Source organism: Scomber japonicus, chromosome 11 (genome assembly GCF_027409825.1).
Source record: "Scomber japonicus isolate fScoJap1 chromosome 11, fScoJap1.pri, whole genome shotgun sequence".
Classification (NCBI taxonomy): Eukaryota; Metazoa; Chordata; class Actinopteri; order Scombriformes; family Scombridae; genus Scomber; species Scomber japonicus.
This window is the reverse complement of record NC_070588.1, coordinates 18,921,328-18,938,445: the sequence shown is the minus strand read 5'-3', so window position 1 is coordinate 18,938,445 and position 17,118 is coordinate 18,921,328. Positions and strand designations below refer to the sequence as shown.

The following is a 17,118-nucleotide window of genomic DNA, read 5'->3' as shown; positions in this document are numbered from 1 at the left end:
TTTAGCTATTTTTGAAAAGTGATTTAGACAAAAAGGAACAGTTTCATTAAAAAAGATTGAGTTAATAAAAATGTGTTCCTAATGTAGGGATCGGTTGGGGTGAATACGTTAATATACTGCATAATATTAGTTAAAAATGCATTAAAACCACGCCAATACATAGCACAAAATGAATTACATTTCTGTTTTGCTTTATTTAATTATACACACACATACATGTTGTAGAAAATAAGACAATGGACAACTGATTGAGCTGTTTTCATCACCGCTAGTATATTGAAACAAAAAACATCTGTCAATATATTGGTCTTGTATCTGCTTTCCATTATGAGATAGACAGAAAAGAACACATTAAAACAGACTTGACTGACATGAAGTTTGTTTTAGCCTCCATTTGACCACACAAAGATAGACAGTAGAGTGGCAGATGTTTAAGTTCAAGTTCTTGTTTGTTGGGATTTAAGAAAATTTGTTGAGTGAGTAAATGCAACGCTTAGCTACTACAAGCCTGTCAGATGGTTCACTCAGAGTGTGTACTAAGAGAAATACAACAACTAATTTGCAGACATAATGAGAAATTGCAGAAAAAACATTATTTGGAGTATTAAAACATGCCTCAAGGCTCCACCTGCTGGATTTGTATGTTTTTTGTGATAAATTAATTTCCTAGTAGAGGCATAATCCCAATCGGGAAATGTCTCAATCACATATTTATCTTGTAATGTTAACATTTTAATATTTTTATGGGCTCAAGCTGCCATTCAGGTGATTTAAGTAAATCCAGTCAAATGAAAGGAAAGAAAGAAAGAAGAAATTGCCCTTGGAAACAATCAGAATAAGGATAATAAAGATTATAAAACAATATAAAACTATTTTGTTCCAGCAGTTATCTTTGTTTTACAATTTAAACCAGATGAATCTTTTTCAACATGATTCATTATTATAACACAAAGATGTGCAGACAAACATAGTATTCATTTCTTTGACTCTGGAGTATTTTTGGCAAACAAATGAGTTATAAGTTATTTTCATATTTGGTATAATGACAAACATGATCATTTGGTTATTTTGTCACCCACATCAAATGTGGAAGTAGCTACACTTTGTTGCCAATAGAAGGAAGAGTTACCACTTTAATACATTTTGTACATGTTGTGTACAAAATGAGGTCAGAAGAAGAAAAAAAAAATCTAAGGAAGATGATTCGTTGATTTCTCAATTTTTACACGTAGCTACAGAAGTGGGCCAAACAATAAAGAAGACAAGCATATGCCAACTAAAATAGGCTACCTGTATGAAATATCCTCGAGGATCGTGTGTAGATTGCAACCCTAGATTTTCAAAACATCTCGCAAGAGTGGTCATTTAACCCAACCCATTATCTTTCTCTAACCATAGCTATAGGCTACAGAGGGGTTTTTTGTGGCTAAATCTAATCAGACCTTAACCTATCGAAGCCTAGTGTGATAAAAAAATATCCTGTAAGTCAATATAATGCGATATTTTCTCAAAATAATGACTTAGTATCCCAAAATAATGATTAAGTATCTCATACTAAGTCATAAGAGTCATTATTTTGAAAAAGTTTCCCATTTTTTTGAGATACTAAGTCAATATTTTGAGATAGTACCTTATTTTTTAGATACTAATTCATTATTTTGAGATAAGTCATTATTTTGAGAAAGTATCGGTGGCAGTATTGGTGGCAGTGGGCTTCCATATAATAGACTTCAATATTTTGTGCAACACGCACAATGAAGAGCCAACGCGTGAAAATCTCGCGATAGTTCAGCAGATCTAGGTTAACTATCTGGACCGTATCCTCAATCAAACCCCGCCTACGGTACCGGAACAGGAAGTATGGTGTGTTGCTACTGCTGCTGCTGACCTGCTGACGTTGGTGCTGGCTGTCCAGAGTGACGATGGCGTTCACAGACCAGTCCCTCCTGGATCTGACAGATAAAGAAACCCGGGAGAAGCTCTCGTTATGGGATCGCCGCACGGATGCCACGGCTCCCCTCACAGAGAAACAAATGGACTCTGTGCTGGAGATTCGAGCCGCGGCTGAAACGCTCTCTATCCCGTCAGAGGTGAGATGTAACTCCAGCTAAACAGCTAACAGTGTTGCTAACTGACTTTATGGCACCAGCTAGGAGGACTAAACCCAGACGCTGTGTGTAAACATTTCCCTGCTCCGTAAACAGGATATTAATGTTCATGTGTCGCTGAATGCAAGTTAACTTGCACTGCGCCACGTCAGGCACCCACACAACATGAATGTTCAAACAGCCCCTGACTGTTTTGTTTTTCGCAGCTACCAATCGAGGACCTGTGCAGCCTGTCTTCTCGGTCCTTGCAGTCCCCATTTACAGCTACTGTACCCGCCTCAACAGAGGACGTCCTGCTCAAGGGTTTTCAGATGCTCGACATGGACAGTGACAGGATAGAAACTGCACAACAGGTGACCTTATAGACGCTGTATCCAGTCAGACATAGAACTCCACAATGATAATGCATGGATTTTAATGTAATGTAATGTTATGCCAATTTGTTTTGCAGTTTTTTGCCTGGTTTGCCAAGTTACAGGCAAACATGGACCAGGACGACAGTGCAAAATACAGGTGCGTTCATGTTAAAGGTGATTCAGTCAAGAGATGCACCAATACTGATGCAGATATTGGTCTGATACTGACTCGTATAGCTGGATCGGGTATCTGTGACAATCTTCTAGTATCAGAAACCCTTATGTTATTATATGAGAATTCAGTAAATCTAGTTATGTATTTATTTGGTAGACATTGTTTTAGTTAGTAAAGTGATGTTAAAGTCAAGCCTGATTTTGCCTCATACATAAAATTAGATCATGCCAGTCTCTTCAGCACAGTGTTCTACACATTGGTATTGGATCAGTACTCACTATCTGCCGATACTCAAAGCCCAGGTATCGGTGTCAGTAGCAGGACTGAAAAAGTCATATCGGTACATCCCTAATAATGATTATTTTTATTATTGATTAATCTGTTGATTATTTTCTCAATTAATTAATTTGTTAGATTTACCCAAAGTCTAAGATGATGTCCTCAGATGTCTTCTTTTGTCCTGACCTACAGTCCAGAATTTAAAGAGTTAACCTTCATAGAAACCAGAACATATTCAGCCTTAAGAAGCTGGAACCAGATAATATAGATTTTGTTTTCTTAAGGAATGACTCCAAAAGATTAGTCAATTATCAAAACAGCTGAAGAGTAATTTAATAGTTGGCAACCAATCAATTAATCGAATAATCATTGCAGCTCTACATTGGTGAGATGCTTGTTTAGTGGAGGACAGGTTTAGATAAATGTTACTTAAATAAATTAATCGGTAAATAACTACTTAAGAAATGATAGGAAATTTTATTTATAGTAACACATAATTATAATTAACCTCAGTATGTGTTACATTTACATGGATTGGCAAAGAACCATCTTACTCAAAGAAAGTAAATAACCTTTGTCAACCCCACATACGTAACCGTAGCAACTTATCGTTCGTCTGTGAAAATAGAAATGTGAGAATGTAGTTTAATTTTGTAGGTTGGCACAGATGTGACAGATGTCAAGTTATCAGGCAGTTTGTTCTACAGAGTAGGAATAAAAGAAAGACTTATGACAGAAAATTGACATCATCAGAAATATAATGTGCTTGAAAGTTTCATCCATAAATAAGAGTACATCCTGCTCATAGTGGTCACACTGCCATTCATATCATTAGTTGGATTCACTGCATTGTCTGTCTTCAGCTAAACAAACAGATATCTATTTTCCCTTCAGGAAAACCAGAGATGATCTAAACTGCTACCAGGAACAATGCAACGCTATTCTCAAAGATGTCAGTGCAGCTCTGGAGCAGCTGGACTCCCTCCAGAAACAGTACCTGTTCGTGTCCAATAAGACGGGCACATTACACGAGGCCTGTGAACAGCTCCTAAAAGAACAGGTAGGTGGCACGCTGTCCTATCAACTGTAAACCAGAGCTTTACTGACATGACAAACTGATTGCTCAAAGGTAAATATTCAAATAATGAAGTCAATGAATTTTTCTAATAGTCCACAACAGACTGATTAGTATTTATGAATCTGAACCTACCTCCCAAACCTAGAAATACACAATCTTGACTCTGGATCTTTCCTGAATAGTTAAAAAACAACTGTGGAAACACCCAAAGGAGCCACTGCAGATGTAATACAATACACAATATTTAGTTTAGAACAGCATGTCATGGTTAAAAGCTTGTCTGATTATAAAAACACCAGCAAACCTTCAGCAGGTCAAAAGAATCTGCCTGAGGCTCATTCCCTCTGTGGTATATTTAATATCTTCTTGACTCTGCAGTTTTCATTCTTTGTCGTTTCTTGCAACTCCTGCAGATAGGTGCTCATATTGGTAAATATATGTAGATTGGACTGGGAACTTGAGTCGGAATGAAACTGTCATGCTGTATTGTGTCAACTGTGGTTTGTTGTTTTGTGTGTTTGCAGGCAGAGCTTGTTGACCTGGCAGAGAGCATTCAGCAGAAACTGTCATATTTTAATGAGTTAGAAAACATAAACACGGTAAGCTGGCTTTTTTGTTTGTCTGTCATCATGAAACATTTGACCACAAAATGTGAGCGTTGTGTGGAAACTTTATTGTAAGACACACTTGAATATTGGCTTTATTCCCTTAGTTTAGAATTTTAAGATAATGTGTCTAGACATAAATGCCAAAGTCACTAAATATACTAAAAAATAGTCCCACTTTATTACTTTTTTATCACTGATCTTTCTTTCCTTGAATGGGACATAAGATTTTGTCTGACCTACAGTATAAACCTTTGAAATACAAGTCAAAGTTATAAATGAGGTTTTTTTATATCAAATTAAAAACACATTTCTCACAGTACTGACTTTGCCAAGTTAAAAAATAAAAAGTTTGGATTTAAAATACCAAGAGCTGGAAGATTGTAATGAATAGCAAAAGCTTCATTCTTAGCTTTTTTTCTCTGTCTTCACAGAAACTGAACTCACCGACTTTGTCTGTAAATAGCGAAGGTTTTATACCAATGCTGTCAAAACTGGATGACTGCATTGAATATGTTTCTTCGCATGTAAGTAGTTTTCACTTTTAAACAACATTTCTGTTCTGTTTGTGCAGATCTCATCTTGCTTTAGACTAATGAATGATAAAAAAAAGTATTGAAACCCTAGATAATGTTTTAGGTAGTCAGTGTTTTGAATACCTTGAAAAGCTTGTTGAAAGCTTGTTCATGACCCCTGCCCCCCCATCAGTCTGACATGATACTGTTCGATGTTATACAGTTTTGTTACAATTGGTCACACTCTGAGTTGAATTTTTCAAAACTCTCACCACAGCTCTCTTTACCAACGAGCAGCTCAGCACATTTAATGTCACATTTAAAAAGCATTAATCCAAAACATTGACATACATACATGTCAAAATCAACCCGTACAATAACTCCAATGACACTGACATTTGTCTCCCAACATGAAAACTGACCACAACCACTAACATTACCATATATATCAGTCTTGTCTTTGAAATAGCTTTTTTAAATTTTAGATTTATCTATTTATTTATTGCATAAATCAAGATTCTGTTGCCACACAAATAAAGGTACCTATTTACTGTGTCGCTTGTGCAACCTTACATTAATGAATTAGAAATTCTGCAGTGTACTTCAGAAGATTTACTTTTCTAAAATAAAGTAATTCCAAGAAAACTAAACACACTGTCCACTTCCATGAGGAAAAGATTTTGGGGTTGTGTGTCCCCCCCCCCCCCCCCCCCCGATAATTGCAGTCTAATTTACATGATTTTTTGTCATAATAGTTTTTTAAACATGATATAAATGTACAAAATGCTACAGTATTACAGTGAGAAAACTATTCTTGAGATTTGTCATGAAGGGTTTTGAAACAGTGATTTCAGTTTTAAGAAATGTGTGTCATCAAAAATCTATAACTGCAACGTGCTAATACCTGTAGTATGATCTATAGGTAGGATTATATATTGTATGTGTCATCTATGAAAGCTGTCTTAACACTTGTTTACCTTTTTATTGTTTGCAGCCCAATTTCAAGGACTATCCAGTTTATCTGAACAAGTTTAAACAATGTCTTTCTAAAGCTATGCACTTCATGAAGATTCATATTGTGAACACTATGCAGAATCTCACAGGCCAGTTAACAAAAAGGGTAAGAAAAGACACAAATCCTGCAGAACACTTAATAATTACAATGTGTATAGAGGCATACAGTAGATAGGTTTATGTGTCTAATCCAGTATCAGTACTTGAGTCTATTTTCTTTTTTGTCTCCTCAGGATCCGATGGGTTTGACCAATGCAGACAATGCATTTACACTTTACTACGTTAAGTTTAGAGCAGTTGCACCTAAAGTTAGAGTGAGTATAATGTGTTTTTTGTTACCCCTAGAATAAGCAAAGAGAGTTGTCTGTAATACAATCACAGATAAGCACAGGGGCACACTGACTGTTTTTCTCTCGCTTTCAGTCACTGATTGAACAGATAGAACAGCGGGCAGAGAAGATCCCAGAGTGAGTGTTGTTATTTATCCAGAATTAAAAAAAAGCAACCTAGTGTATTTTAGATTTTCTCCTAACTAATCCCTCCTCATATATTGATGTGAGCAGATACACTCAGCTCCTAGATGAAATCCACCAATGCTACCTGGACCAGAGAGAGCAGCTCCTCAGTCCCAGCATCACATCCACCATTACTGAGCTGACCAACCAAAACAGCAAAGACCACTGTGCTCTGGTAAGGCATGACTTGTTCAAAGCAGAGTTGCCCTTTGGATGTAGTCAGGTGACATTTGAGCTTGCAGAGAATGCACAGTATGGACTCTAGGATATTTTCTGGAACATTTGTTACAGACACTAAGCTGTGCACATGATAAATGAGTATAACCTTAGATTGTGTGAAGCAGGTATCCAAAACCTACTCCTGTTTTGTTCACAATTGAATTGCTGTGTGCGGAGCATTGGTGTTGTTTGTGTATACCCAGTCATACCTCATCTGTAAAGCTATTGTGTTGATGTAGTGCCAGTGTTTGAAAATCCAATGTATTAATAGTGAAGTAGTTTCATTTTAACGTGTGACTTCAGCCGTAACTGATTCGATTTCAGCACCGGGACAGACTATGTGTTTAAATACTGTTCTGGCAATTAAAAACACCACACACTAATTGGCTTGATGGGGATGCTGTAATTAAAGGTCAATGCAATGATACGTCATAACAGCCACAGCACCTGTCCAAGCTTTAAAAAAAAAAAAAACTGGAAAGGTTATTCATCTTGTTAAGGATGGCCGTAATGTGTGCCTGCGTCATTTATGAGGGAGGACATGTTTTCTTGTTTGAAGGTGAACCAGAGCAAAGTGTTTTATAGTTATAGGCACTGAAGCAGATGATCATTATGTGTATTTGTGCAGGTTCGCAGTGGCTGTGCCTTCATGGTTCACGTGTGCCAGGACGAACACCAACTATTTAATGAGTTCTTCTCAAAACCTACACCCAAACTAGAGTGAGTAGCACCCACCTCACTGGCTACAGGATCTACCTTTTTATTACACACACAGGTGCAGTTTGTTTGTCTAAGGCGTGACGCTTCAGAGTGTATGATGTGTTTAGTGTATGATGAATACCAGTTTAAACACCATGGGTAAATGCATTGTTTAACCATCTAACAGCAAAAAAAAAAACATGTTGCAATTCATATTTAGCCATAAGTGTGTCCCTTATCTCTGACAGTGAGCTGCTGGAGAAGTTATGTCTGTCCCTGTACGATGTCCTCCGGCCTCTTATCATCCACATTATCCACCTGGAAACTCTTTCCGAGCTCTGCAGCATTCTCAAGAATGAGATGCTAGAAGACCACGTTCATAACAATGGTATGTTGGGAGTTTTTGTTCTCCTCACAGTTTGTCAAATGTAACATAGGGTGTTTGAAATTGTGTTACCAAAATCCAGCTGATACAGTACAATGACAAACTTGGACACCTGTTGACTTCAATGATGAAGTTTGTTTTGCTCCGAAATTGTCTTTCACTTGAAATTACTGGAACTTTTTGGGGTTTTTTTTGTGTCAAAATAAAGAAGAAAAATATACTTTTCAAAAATAAATGAAAATTAGGCACTTAAAAGTATCTACATGCATCATCAGGGCTTATTTGGGAATGTTGGGTCTCTTTAAAATTAAGACCTGAAGAGTATGGTTTAGAACCTGCTCTACGTGTAAAATGCCTTGAGATGACTTTGTTGTGATTTGGTGCTATACAAATACATATTGATTGATTGATTGATTGATTATTTTTATCAGTGAGGAATATTTGACAGATTTTTAACATTGATGTAAAATTCTGCCGTTTTTAGCGAACAAAAACAAAACAAAAACTATAGAGGATCACTGATGCATTACTTTGGATTCAGGTCGTCAATTTTTAAAGTTGTTCATCCAGAATTACAAAGGGGCGCTGGGGTAGTGGGTAAGAAGACTAACTCCAGAGGAAGCATGTACTTTTGGAAAACAAAAGGAATATAACATTTTCTTTGAAACATGAAGTCTTCTCGTGCTGCAATGCAGAAAGGTTGTTATGATTTTAAAATTGGTTCAAACAGCATACTGACCTGTGTGTGTGTGTGTCTTTATGTAGCATCTCAGTTGGGGGCCTTTGATGCAGTAGTGAAGCAGATGCTGGAGGATGTCCAGGAGAGACTGGTCTACAGGACTCACATTTACATCCAGACTGATATCACAGGCTACAACCCAGCTCCAGGAGATCTGGCTTATCCTGAAAAACTGGAGATGATGGAGGTAAATCTTGTATTCTGAAAGGGATTTTTGAATATCTTCGGAGAGAAAACATTAACCTGTTGTAATCAGTCGGCCTCTACTCAACCAGCTTCACACAACATGTACAATGTAAACAATAGTGAAAAATGGCCATCACAAATTCCCAGAGTCTTAAGATAATGTTTTAAAAAGATTGATCAAAATTAGAAAAAATCTCTTACCTTGAGAGGCAGCTGGATTTGCAAAATCACAACATCGTGAGATCATGTGAGAATCCATCTAAGTCAGGCTTCAAGTTATGTGCTCGTGTCAGAACCACCGGTGGGTAGGACCAATGACCGTCGCAAAGTAAAACAGTGATGAAAGGTGATAGATAGATGTTTCATCCTATCACCTGCTTTTATTGTACTTTTTGAAAGTGCCTGCCAGTTTACAAGGACAACTCTGATGGGTCTGTGTAGCAAATCATCTGGTGTGTCAGGTTACATCATCTGCAATCTCTTGAAATTGATTGCTGATTGTTGTTAAGATTGTTGTTTGTCTGATTAATGTGGCAAAAAGTAACCGCAAACTTAAAGTGCTTTGGTGTTATCCAAAGTGAAACGGATGTGAAGGTGAATAATGTAACTTCAAGGTTTCGGAAGGCTGTGAATGTCTACACTTGTAGTAAAATATGCCTTTGAGTCTTTGACGAATGTTTGAAAGCCCTTTAAGTGTGTTTGTGTGCTATTTTCTCAATGTCAAGAGCTAGCGTACACTCTGATATTTCTTTGCATATTAATGTCTTGGTTTGCAAGTTTGAATTTTATTTTATGTTAATTTAACCTTCAAAAAACCCAGAGACCTCCCATTAAAGCAAATGTGAGTGTCTTTCCATTATCTATCACTTTATATCCCTTAACTCTTCAATGTCTGTTTCTTTGACATCAATAGAGAATTGCTCAGAGCTTGAAGGAAGAGCAGATGAAGCAGATGTCACAAGAAACCACGTTTTCTGATGTTCAGCTTGAGGACCCTGATGGCAGAAGAAATAGTAATGTTGGTATGTATTTCTAGATTTTTGGCACTTTTTTTTACAACTTTTGTTTATATTGTCATTTGCTTGATGGCTCTCCTCCGGTTTAATGATGAATACAGGGAATGTAGAAACATCACGCCTACAGACCTCCATCTCCCCTGCTGATCTGCATGGCATGTGGTACCCTACTGTCAGACGAACGCTGGTTTGTCTGTCCAAGCTTTACAGATGTATAGATGTGAGCTTTCAATTTCTATCACTTGCAAAAATATTGATTTGTAATGCATCAGTTCCATACACTCTTGCATGTCTATTTTCCTGTGTTGCTTATTGTGTCTTGTTTTTTTGTTTTTTTTACAGAGAGCAGTTTTCCAGGGTTTATCCCAAGAAGCCTTATCTGCCTGCATCCAGTCGCTGCTTAAAGCCTCTGATATCATCCTTAAAAACAAGGTTGGCACATATGCTTAAGAGTAGAGTGTGATTTTTGTATTCTCTTTTCTATTATTATCAAAAATAGTTGGAAATGTCCCTTTCTTTTGTCATAGTAAATAAGATCAGTTCCCTTCTAATTAAAACGTGTTCTCTTTCATTTAAATTCCTTCAGGCAATAGGATATTTAACGAAAGCAGCTGGGATGTCATTTAAAGTTTATTTTAACGGCTGCTTTATTATGCTCTACAAAGCGTTCAGCAGACCATCCTATTTATTCTGGCATCTTCAAATTTGCTGTCAATATCTGTGGTAACTGGCCTGTTTCAACCCCAGAACTTCAAATTAATGCAGCAACATCAATCTCAGAGGACATGTTTTCTCCCAACGTTGATGATGTCTTTTTCCAATGTTTTAGTCACTAGCTGAGCGATAAATGGTTTCAGCTTCCTTCTTTTTTTTTGTCACGATAATATGTCCCTTTCCAGCTATGGTTAATCAGGAGTTATTAATTAGACATATTCCCTTATCGCCTCTAAGCATGTGCTTTTTATGTTCACTGTAGCTGGGATAGTCAGCAGATGCCCTTTTAGCATCGGCAGCCAACAGTGTGGATTTTTAACAGTGTGCTATCATTTTTCTGTAGACGCAAGTAGATGGGCAACTTTTCCTGATCAAGCACCTGCTAATAATGCGTGAACAGATTGCTCCATTTCACACCGACTTTGCCATCAAGGAAATCTCACTGGACCTGAAGAAAACCCGGGGTAAGATAATTAAAGGTGGAGGGGAACATTGGTGTTCAGCTCCATAAAGCCAGTCATTACATTCTCATGCTCATTAAGCAACTTGTGCCTATCACATGCACCGATGGCAACAATTAATGTGGAAATTACAGTGTAATCCAACACCATAATGTACATTAACCGATGGCTCACCGGGGCAGATTCGCTCTTCCTATCAACCTTATCTCATTCAAGGTCATGTTGAATTTGTAGCACTAGAGGGCACTCTCATTCTACAGCCCAGCCCAGATTTAATCTCTGTTCTTTTTTCTTAAGACGCTGCCTTCAAAATCCTGAACCCCAAGGCTGTTCCCAAATTCTTCCGACTCAACAGTCACAACGCCATACTTGAATTCTTGTTGGAGGTGGTGTATTTATTTTTTTCTCTTTTTTTTTTATTAAAACACACCATACACTTCATACACTTTGATAGCACCTGCCAAGGGAACCACCACTTGATAGTACTAAACCCTTTTACTCTGTGGCCCCTAGGGAACACCAGAGATAAAGGAGCACTACATTGACTCTAAGAAGGATGTGGACCGACACCTGAAGTTCAGTTGTGAGCAGTTCATTCAGCAGCAGACTCAGATCTTTGTTGGGAACCTTGAAGAATTTCTGACCAAGGTAACTGCTAAAGCGAATGCCGACTTTAGCCTCAGGCAACGACAGAACATCCTGACCTTCAGTTTTTCAGCCTTTACCTTTAAAACCTTTTAATAAAAAAATAATTCGCTTATTCACTGATCACTGAAGGTCTGACAACTGTAGATAAAATGCCTTTTTTCCACTAGGATATCTAATTCTGCTGCTAGTTTTTTTATGCATGTGTGTATCCTGTTGTGTTCTTAATGCTTTCAATGCAGTGATTCTGTTGCTTTTGTTAATCTCTCTACCCACAATACTCAGTTTTCTGTTATCATTTATATGAAAACTGCTATTTATTTGATACAAGCCTGAACTGAAAAGGCTAGATGACTTAGTTCTTGTGGTTGTCTGCATGAGTCACAGTACCACTAGTGCAAATTAAGTCCTTATGAATTATTTTGTTTTGACTGTGTCTGCACTCAGGTTGCAGCTCTTAAAACCATGGCCATCCAGGGGGGTCCCACATACAGTCTGTCTCAGCAACCTTGGGCACAGCCAGGTAGGTTTTTATCTCCGGAAAGGCCACCGGCATCAAACTGCAATTCATCAAAACTTGTAGAGCGCATGCTCGAGGGCATGTCAATATTTTTCTTTTTTTTCTTTTTTTTTCCTTAGTACTTTTTTTTTCTCCTTTCAGCAAAGATCAACGATATAGTGATGGCAACCTACCGGGTGATGAAGAGCAAGCTGCCAAGCACTTTACAGAGCATGTCCTTGTACTTGGCCAATAGAGACACCGAGTTCATCCTTTTCAAGCCTGTCCGGGTGGGTGGCAGAAACACTAGGGTGTAGCATGTGCTGCATGAGTCAGTTTCTTTTTAAGTCATTGTTGAAGCTCAAAGAATCCTTTTTTATATGACATTTACAAAGCTTGGATAGCATAATATAATGTAATATACAGGTATATTCATATGAAGAGCTGAACTCATAGATAGAAAATGTATTTTTAGATTTTTCTTTATTTTTAGTCACTGTAGTAAAAGACCAATGATTTTGGGAGAGGTAGAGGATTGAAATCCTATGTTTTAAGGTGACCGTTTTGTTTAAAACAGCCATATTAAGCCCTTTTTCTACAAATGAACAAAGTTCTCTGACGTCATAATAAAATATATCTGACGTGCTTTGGTCAAAATACCACAAGGAACAAGCACCACAGCAGCCGTCTCATCCTGTCTAAACAGCCCCGTGCAGAACAGCTGGTTTAAGTCCCTGTCCCACCCACCTCACCACCCTTCTTTGGGGTGTGTTGGCTACCATGGCAACTGTTGAACATGAACCCCGTAGAAACATGTCTGCTGGAGAAAACAGCAGTGCAGTGGTGCAACACACCAAACACCTTGCGATACACATGCAAGTTTGATGGCAGGGTTATTTGTGTTTATAGAAGAACTCGTAGGTCATTCCAGAGCTACACTTCTCTCTAGTCCTACGTGTAGTTTTAGAAACAGGCAGCAGGTTCCTGTCTCGGGGCCTCAGGCTGCTCATAAGTCAGAAAGGGCAAAGAGAGAAATTCAAACTGAAGCCCAGTCATGAAAAGATATTAAAATAATCAGTAAAATCTCAAAATCAATTATAAAACAAATTTAGTGAAAAGTAACAAGAGTGGAGTGACATGATCTTTCTTCCTCGCTCTTGTTAAAAGTGTAGCAGCTCCACAGTAGTAGAGGACCATTGAGTACAGGTTCCTGTCTCGGGGCCTCAGGCTGCTCATAAGTCAGAAAGGACAAAGAGAGAAATTCAAACTGAAGCCCAGTCATGAAAAAATTTAAAAATAATCAGTACAATCTCAAAATCAATTATAAAATAAATTTAGTGAAAAGTAACAAGAGTGGAGTGACATGATCTTTCTTCCTTGCTCTTGTTCAAAGTGTAGCAGCTCCATAATAGTAGAGGACCATTGAGTATTGTACAGGTTTATTGTTCATCGAGGTGATAAGTGAAGCTGAATTGGAGACAAACCAAATTCTTCTGTTGACATGGAAACGAGTTAGTTAGGGAAGGTCGGCCGCACAAATTTCCCTCCGGCACTCAGTAACATGACGTCTTTTCCACAGAATAACATCCAGCAAGTATTCCAACGACTGCACACTTTGCTTCAGGAGGAATACAGTGGAGAAGACCTTCAAATCATTGCATGTCCATCTATGGAGCAGGTACAGGACTGCCAAAAGGCACTAGGCATAGTTTTAATGATAGCAGTGATAAATAAGCTATGTCACTTTAGTCATGGTGAGCATTCATTATTTTTCTGTCTCTCTCTTTCAGATTAACCTGCTGCTGTCTGTGAATAAGTAACGCCCAATTTCGAAATGGCAATGTTGGTGAACACCCCCCCCCCCCTCTCCCACCATAGCAATGCAATGTTGCAGCTCCAGTTGTGGCCAGGAGCTGTGAGACAGACATGGCATGATGACCAGAGAAGTATACCTGAGTTACAACTGGACTGAGATTGCTGAACTGATGATAAAAAACAAGTCCTGCATAAGGCCAAAGATTTTGACTCAAGCAGCTATACGTTTGTTAAGCAACTCGTAACAAACTGTGAAGTGGAGGTTATTTCTTTGGGCATGGGTTTATTGTTTTTTTTTGGCTAAAATTGAAAGTGGTATTGTGATTAGGGTCGCACAGGAGCAATCCATCAGTACAAGAGTGGATTCGTGATCACAATTGCATCTCTCCTCACACCACATTATTTTAGAAAAAAAAAAAAGAATTGGCATACTCGGTGGAGGGTTGAGGGTTAGCAGGGTGAATTATGCTTGAGTGTTCAGACAAGGACACTTTGGGTGAGGAACTAAAGGGTTGTTCATCAGCCAGGTAGCTAATGGCCAGTAAGAGGGCTTGCACCCATATTCCCAGATTCCCTTGATGGTTTTGGAAGAATAATTGGAGAAAAAATGCTGCAAAATATTTTATCCGCTATTTTAAAATGTAACAGTCTTTATAATGTCGATTAAAACTCTACAGTTGCCTGCGCTACATGACGCTCAGGTCTTACATGATTCCCTCTCTGATCATAGAAAAATTCATACAGCTGTTATTTACATGTCAGAGGTGTTCTTAAAGATTCTTCCATAGTCTTCTCTCATGGATTTTGTTAACCAGTTGCAAATATGTAAAAAAGGCAAAAGAAATCTTATGTTTTATACTTTTTTTCTTTTATACCTAGTGTGACAAAAACTAATATACCTTTACTCTGACATGATAATGGCCCATTTGACCTTATCAGTTTTGCACTGTATATGAGTAACAATATATGGGTTTTCTTACTGTCCTCACAGAGTAACAAAGGTAACCGGAAACTGTCATTGTAACATTTGCTTTGGCGTTTCCCATGTAAGATGATGTGTATAGTTACATTATTTATGAACTTCTGATTAAAAAAAGGTGAATGATCTCTGATTTTATTTCTTGTCTTTTTTATTCAAATTTAGTGAATAGTATGAGTCCCTTCACACAAAAGAGACACTGCCATTCAAGGACTTCAGTGGCTTTCGCGGGTCTTTTTGGCAGACCGTTTCTTCTTCGTTGGCAGCCGCCGTCTTTCCTTCTGTGAGATGAGGCTTTTCGGGGTCTTGACCTTCTGTTGACCGACAGCCTTTTGATAGGTGATGAGGGACTGGCACTTCTGGAGCAAGACATTGATCTCTGTACTCTTCTGCTGCAAATACCTCTGAAGCATGTCAAACTCTGACAGCATTGGACCTTTGCCTTGATTCTGCTGCAAATGCAAGGATATAGCAAAGTAAAATCACTCATTTAATCTGAGAGTTGGTCTACTCAATTTGCATCAGTTGTATTTCTACTATTGCTACAAATTATTATTATTATTAACACCACAAGCTACATACTTTTGATTTTACTCCTACATTAAGCCGTACACTGCATCGGCCAGAGATGTAATTGAGGTAGATGTGCTCCTGGGACTGGATGTGGACGTTGAGGTAAGGGCTCAGTGTCAGGTAGGGAGGCTGGCAGGGAGGAGCTTGAACATGATTGGTATTGTCCAGCCAGCTCCAATTCTTCTTCAGGACCCCTGTGTCAGTGCAGTAGGTGCCTCCCTGTGGAGTTAGGTTCAACCTAATAAAGAGAAGCAGCTTGTGAACAGTGAGCTGCTCAGGGGTTTTATTGTCTCACCCAGACAGACTGTTGTTCCTGTCTGCTGTCAATTAAACTTAAAATGCTTCAGGTAATAATACAATAATACAATAGATTTTAATTGCTGAATAATATGCCAATTTTATGTTAACCAATCCTACCAAATGCGGCCATTTTTGTGATAACAGGTACCCTGACCCCCTTTCATGAAAACCGCCTGAATGCGAGGGTTGTCTTGTTTGTCTTCCAGGACCACATAGTACCAATCAGCCGATCGTGCAGCAGACACAAGAATAGCAAGCCTTCCTGATGGGTAGCTTATATGATTAAGATGAACAATGAAAAATTAAGTATTATACATATTATCATGTCAAAAAAAAATCCAGTTTTATTCACCATTAAAGGATACCTTATCTGCCCAGTCCCATCAGGAAAAATCATGATAAAAGTTTTTCCACTGTTGTAGCGTTTGATGAGCGGTGTCTTACTCTGTTGAACCAAGCAGATTTTGTAATTAATGTGGATGTCTATTCTCTCTTCTATTGTGAGCCTTGAATTTAAAAAAACTCATAATTTTAACACCTTGACAATACCTTTAGTTTAGCAAGTTCCACATTGAGGGAAACTGTTTTTTCACAATCTGTGATTTCTATATCAGGGAAAGACATATCCTTCTTAGCATTGCCATCACTATCTGACAGTCGATACTGCATGGTGGCACCTTCTTCAATCTCAAAGTAGCTCCTTCGAATTTCCAAAAATTCCAACCTGAATTGTGTTGTGGAAAATGAAGCATCAGAGTTTCAATCACATAGAGTTGAACTCAAAAGCCCTCTAATGGTGGAAGTAAATAATAGACAAGAGCAATTCTGACCTTTGATCTTTCTGCATGGCTGGGTCCCAATCAGTCATGGTTTCTTCAGTGATACCCCATCCACCCTTCAGCCAAATGTCTGATGACTGCCAAGCATCTTCACAGCAGAAAAACTGACACAGAGAAAAAAAAGGCAAGCATGAATGTAGAAATGCTATAAAATCCAATGATATAATTATCATAAAACAGTATAGTTATTTTTTCATTCATATAAATGAATAGAAAGTGTATGTTTTGGATTGACTGTAAGTTTTCCATTTTATATGAGACTATAGTGCAGTGCCCGTGCAAAATCTGTTTTTGCGTGTGTTTTACTACAAAGTCAGACATCTCAACTGTCCCGCATATTGATAGCGGTTCCTTGACGCCCGCAAATGAGATCCAATCTCCCGGAATCTGGAGCCAGCAAGCCA

General features: G+C 38.2%; 1 protein-coding gene across 1 annotated transcript; it reads left to right on the top strand.

Annotated features, from left to right (window-relative positions):
* The first annotated feature begins 1,915 nt into the window (after nucleotides 1–1,915).
* cog3 (component of oligomeric golgi complex 3) lies at nucleotides 1,916–15,135 on the top strand. Its single transcript, XM_053328912.1, has 23 exons — nucleotides 1,916–2,090; nucleotides 2,315–2,461; nucleotides 2,560–2,621; nucleotides 3,813–3,978; nucleotides 4,521–4,595; nucleotides 5,036–5,128; nucleotides 6,111–6,236; nucleotides 6,364–6,444; nucleotides 6,554–6,597; nucleotides 6,694–6,820; nucleotides 7,493–7,584; nucleotides 7,812–7,951; nucleotides 8,714–8,874; nucleotides 9,787–9,895; nucleotides 9,991–10,109; nucleotides 10,232–10,321; nucleotides 10,947–11,067; nucleotides 11,362–11,450; nucleotides 11,578–11,712; nucleotides 12,157–12,232; nucleotides 12,371–12,498; nucleotides 13,788–13,886; nucleotides 13,999–15,135. Exons 1-23 carry the CDS (start codon nucleotides 1,923–1,925, stop codon nucleotides 14,026–14,028), a joined length of 2,478 nt encoding a protein of 825 aa, XP_053184887.1. The 5' UTR covers nucleotides 1,916–1,922; the 3' UTR covers nucleotides 14,029–15,135.
* Nucleotides 15,136–17,118: the final 1,983 nt, after the last annotated feature.

Coding starts and splice junctions, on each gene's coding strand:
- cog3 (XM_053328912.1), top strand. CDS start 1,923: ATGGCGTTCACAGACCAGTCCCTCCTGGATCTGACAGATAAAGAAACC. Junction 2,462..2,559: donor GGATAGAAACTGCACAACAG/GTGACCTTATAG, acceptor TTTGTTTTGCAG/TTTTTTGCCTGGTTTGCCAA. Junction 6,821..7,492: donor GCAAAGACCACTGTGCTCTG/GTAAGGCATGAC, acceptor GTATTTGTGCAG/GTTCGCAGTGGCTGTGCCTT.